The sequence below is a fragment of the Oryx dammah genome, unplaced genomic scaffold (assembly GCF_014754425.2).
Source record: "Oryx dammah isolate SB20612 unplaced genomic scaffold, SCBI_Odam_1.1 HiC_scaffold_26, whole genome shotgun sequence".
In the NCBI taxonomy this organism is placed as follows: Eukaryota; Metazoa; Chordata; class Mammalia; order Artiodactyla; family Bovidae; genus Oryx; species Oryx dammah.
In genome coordinates this window covers 77529676-77535304 of record NW_024070210.1, presented here as the reverse complement: position 1 = coordinate 77535304, position 5629 = coordinate 77529676, and the positions used below count along the sequence as shown (strand labels likewise).

The 5629-nt window shown below is 35.6% G+C and overlaps 1 gene segment (V, D, J or C); it reads right to left on the bottom strand.

The window, feature by feature from the left end:
- On the bottom strand, positions 1–692 carry LOC120853715. The segment is given in 2 exon segments: positions 1–497; positions 641–692. Coding segments are annotated over 2 exon segments (549 nt in total).
- Positions 693–5629: the final 4937 nt, after the last annotated feature.

Here is a 5629-nt window from a genome sequence, read left to right as displayed (position 1 = left end):
CTATATCAACTCCATTTTGGTGAAAGAATAAATTCTGTATAATTTCAGTTTTCTTATACTAAGACTTATTATGCACAAACAAATTGTGTGTGATGTGTGTATATTCATCTGCACTTCAGGATGAAGTGTCTGGAGCCTTGGCTGCAGGTTTGGGTACAGGCTGCAGGTGTCTAGAGAGCACTGTGCACTTGCTGCACAGAAGTAGGTGGCTGAGTCTCCAGGCTGGGAAGTTGCGATGTGCAATGAGAGCTGTTTGGCACTCTTATTGAGGAAAACTGTGAGTCTTCCATCCTTCATTTCATTCACAACTGAACGTATAGCTATCAAGAATGTAGGGCCTTTACCAGGATATTGCCGGTACCATGGGAAGTAGTCAAATGCACTCTTCTCATAACTACAGTTCAGAATGGAAATCTCTCCTTCCTGCACTGTCAAAGGTTGAGGACTCTGTTTCACCTGCTCTTGGTCATTTTTTTCCTTCTGTTGTCCACTCACCCCTGTTTAAAGAGATAAAAAATCATTAGGCCCACAAACTGATATTTCCTTCGTAAAGCTTCTATCTGCATGAGTTTGTCCATTCTCCAATTTTCTCATTCTCCTAAATTATGAGATATCCTAGGGTTTCTCCATCATAACTCACAGTCTACTTGAAGACACAGAATTAAGAATGATGCTTCCAATATCTTGTCCATTGTTCCTGGCACCAAAGTTCAGTGACAGCTCGGGTTCTTCTTCTGGTCTCCTCAGCCAGCTAGAACTCTGACTTAAGATTCACATCAGCTTTAATTCTTTCAAGAGGCCCCACCTTCTCACAAGCACTTTCAACTAAAGCTATTTTTTTCAAAGCAAGCACTTCTCAATTTTCTCCATCTTAGACTTGCTCAAAATTACTTTCATTGAAAAGCAGAAATCCCCTCCTTACACATGGAATATGCTTAGTTTAGAATTTCTCTCCTCTATTCCTCATCTTCTTTTCCTTCACATTTCCAAGAGGTTAAAAATCATGTAGCAGGACAACTTGATGCCTTAACAGGGATTACATTACTTTACAAGGGAGAAGAGAGGGACTCCCATGAAATCACAAGATGAGCATTTCTCTTTTGTTAATTACAAATACAAATTAAAGTCTATTGATATCAGTTCAGTCACTCAGTCATGTCCAACTTATTGCAACCCCGTGGACTGCAACACACCAGGCCTCCCTGTCCATCACCAACTTCTGAAGTTCACTCATACTCATGTCCATTGAGTCGGTGATACCATCCAACCACCTCATCCTCTGTTGTCTCCTTCTCCTCCTGCCTTCAATCTTTCCCAGCATCAGGGTTTTTTCCTATAGTCAGTTCTTTGCATCAGGTGGCCAAAGTACTGGAGTTTCAGCTTCAACATCAGTCCTTCCAATGAATATTCAGGACTGATTTCCTTTAGAATGGACTGGTTGGATCTCCTTGAAGTACAAGGGACTCTCAAGAGTTTTCACCAACACCACAGTTCAAAAGCATCAATTCTTGGGCACTCAGCTTTCTTTATAGTCCAACTCTCACATCCATACATAACTACTGGGAAAACCATAGCCTTGGCTAGATGGACCTTTGTTGGCAAAGTAATGTCTCTGATTTTTAATACGCTGTCTAGGTTGGTCATAACTTTTCTTCCAAGGAGTAAGCATCTTTTAATTTCATGGCTGCAGTCACCATCTGCAGTGATTTTGGAGCCCCCCAAAATAAAGTCTGCCACTATTTCCACTGTTTCCCCATCTATTTGTAAAGTTAAAGTAAATAAGGAGCACATGTTTTTGAAGCCCAGAATTTTTTCTCTGTATTTGATGTCATCTCAAATTCAATCAAAGAAAACATCATTACAGTCCAACAGGAGAAATAATAAAAGTTCTCATTCCTCAGTCTAATCCCATCTACCCCATCATTCTAAGGGGAACTTTTATTGTTTATTAGACATCTGATATGTTTTCTTTTCATTTATTCATTCATGAATGCATCTCAATATATATTTAATGAGTGCTGCTAAGTGACCACTTAATATCAATACTTGGATCTCAAGAAGGAAAGAGACATTCCCATCTTCAGTCAACTGAGGCCCAATACTCAAGTACAATCAGATAAAAGCTACTAAGGAGAAATGTGTATCTCTATGATATGACAAAGAAAAAAGTAATAAACTCTGCTTCTCAACTCAGCCAGATAACAGTTTTAATGGAGGCGATACTTGAACTGGAACTTACACCACTACTACATTTCCCATAAAGATGGAGGACATGAACTCTAGGCACAGATTAACTAAGTGTGGTATACATTTATATTAGAGAAGCTAAATGTGGTCATACCCTTCAGGACAACATGTATCATTAAGAGAAGTGTTGATTTTCAAAGCCATGTTTTCAAACTATTAGACTACAATATACATAGATACTACCTAGGTAGATGGATGAATAGATAGAAACATACATACATTCATACATGATTGATAGATGTAAATGGAACCAAAATAGGAGACAATAATTTAGTAGATTTTTAAGGGGTCCTTTATGGCTACTTGAAGAATACGTGTCTGTGGGACAAGCATTACAGTAATCTCCGCAGCAGCATTGCCCCTTTGTGGCCATAAAAAGAAGTTACCCAAAAAATTTATATAGTTTCTTAAAAATTCATGTTCATCACCTATGAACATCAATCAGAGCACTGAGATAAGTAACCAAGTCTTCATCCTGAACCAGTGATTTCCTGAGACAGGAGGAGATTTTGCCTTGTTGAAATATTGATCCTCAGACTGAGTCAGTGTAAGGAGCTGTCTTTCTTCCCATAACGGCAACATCAGATCAAGAAGAGCCCTTTGCACTGAAAAGACCATGTCTTTAAATAGATTCTAAATTAATACTGCTTAATACACACTTAATACTGCTGTCTTTCCATTTTTGTCTGCACACTGATGACCTGAGTTTAGCTTGTTTTTGTTTTTGCATGATTTATTGAATCTATTATTGAGACAGCAACTGTACAGAAATATTTAAGACCCCAACAGAATGAAACAATAAGCAAGTGAACTAGACCTATTCTAAAAAGACCCTTTGTAATCATACATCATGATCATCTAGGATTTATTCCAGGTATGCAAGGATGATTCAGTATCCTCAGATCAATCAATATGTTATACCACAACAACAGAATGAAAGATAAAAACCACATAATTGCCTCAGTAGATGCAGGAAAAGCATTTGAAAAAATTCAATATCCACTCATGATAAAAGATCTCAATAAACTTGATATGGGGAAAATGTACTTCAAAATAATGGAGGTTATTTATGACAAACCAACAGCTAACATCAAATCAATTGTTTTAAAATATGAAAGCTTTTTCTCTAAGATCTTAAACAGACAAGTCTGCAAATCTCACCACTTCTGTTTAACATAGTACTGGAAGTCCTAGCCATAGCAATCAGATATGAAAAAGAAAGAAAAGGCATCCAAATTTGAAGAAAGAAACTGCCACTGTTTGCAAATGACATGATGCTGTGTATAGAAAATTGTAAGGTACCATCAAAAAGCTATTAGGAAAAATAAATGAAAGTAAAGCTCAGTAAAGTTGCAGAGTATGAAATTAATATGTAGAAATCTTTTGCATTTCTATATACTAATAATGAATTATAAGAAAAAGAATTTAAAAAACATCCAATTTACAATTGAATCTAAGAGAATAAAATAATTAGCATTAATTTCAACAAAGGAATTGAAAGACCTGTACTTTGAGAACTGTAAGAATTGATAAAAATGATTTAAGACAATACAAATAAATAGAAAGATATCCCGTGTTTATGGACTGGAAGAGTTAATATTGCTAAAATATCCATACGCCTAAAACAATCTACAGATTTAATGCAATCTTCATCAAATTACTCATGGTGTTTTTTCATAGAACTAGAAAAAATAATCCTAAAATTTTTATGGAACTATATAAGACCTCAATAGCCGAAGCAATTTTGAGAAAAAAGAGCAAAGTTGAAAATACTACACTCTCTGATGTGAAAATATGCTACACAATCATAGTAATTGAAAAATGTATGGTACTGGCACAAAAACAGACATAGATAAATGGGACAAAATAGAACCAAAATAAACCCATGCACCTATGATCAATCAATCTATGACAAAAGAGGCAAGAATATACAGTGGGGGCAAAGACAGATTCTTCAATAAGGAGGTTTTGAGCAAACTGAACAGCTACATGTAAAAGAATGAAACTAGAATTTTTTCTCACAGCATGAATAAAAATAACTCAAAATGTTTTAAAGACTAAAATGTAAGAGCTGAAATTATAAAACTCCTAAAAGAAGATACAGACAGTATGCTCTGTGACATTCATCTTTGTAATATTTTTTTATAATCAAACTAAACTCTTGCACAGAGAAGAAAATCATTAACACAAAGAAAAGGAAATCTGAAAAGGAAAAGATATCTGCAAACAACATGTCGACAAGGATTTAATATCCAAAATATATAAATAATTTATGCATTTAATCAAAAACATAATCTTATTTTAAATTAGGCAGAGGACCTGTTTTACCAAAAAAGGTATACAGATGGCCAACAGGCACATGAAAAGATTCTCAATATCTTTAGTCATCAGTAAAATGCAAATCAGAAAAGCAAATGAGCAAATCACCTTACTAGGGCTGTCATCAAAAAGACAGGAAATAACAAGGGTTGGTGAGGATGTGGAGAACAGGAGATCTTTGTGCACTGTTGGTAGTAATATAAATTGGTGCAGCCTCTGTGGAAAGCAGTATGGAGATTCTCCCCACTCTGCCCAGCCCAGATTAAAAGTGGAATGATGCCTGCGACCTGGAGTCTTATCCTTCCTCAGTTGCTCAGAAAGGAGGCAGCACCTTTGGTGGGGAGAGATAGAGACTGGGATCCTATCTGGTTTTGGTGACTGTGGTGGGAAAGATAACAGCAAATTGACTGACAATTTAAAAAAATAAAAATAAAAATAGAACTACTACATGATCCAGAACTTCCACTCCTGGGTGTTTATCCAAAGAGAAAAAAAGAGCTAGTTCAAAAATATATAGTCGCCCCAGTGCTCACAGAAACATTATTTACAATAGTCAAGATACTGAAGACATCTCTGTGCTCATTCGTATCATAGATGAATGGATAAAGATCTAGATGATAGATAGATAGATAGATAGATCAATATAGATATAAATAGTGAAATATTACCATAAAAAAAGTAAAATCTTGCCATCTGGGACAACATGGATAGACCCAGAGGGTAATGTACTTATTGAAATAAGTCAGAGTGAGACAAATAAACTGTATGTTTTAATACATATAGGTGGAATCTGAAAAAAATATATATATAACAAAACAGAAACAGACTCAGAGACACAATGAAACAACTAGTGGTCACTGGATGGGAGAGGAGTGAGTGTGGGAGTGAGCTAGGGAAGGAATGAAGAGGCACACACTCTCGGTTACAAAATAAACTGTAAGTTTGTAATGTACACCAAAGGAAATATGATCAAATTTTATAATAATTTTGTATGTTATGTAATTTATCAAAAATATCAAATGACTATGCCATACATCTGAAACTAATATAGTATTGTAAGTCA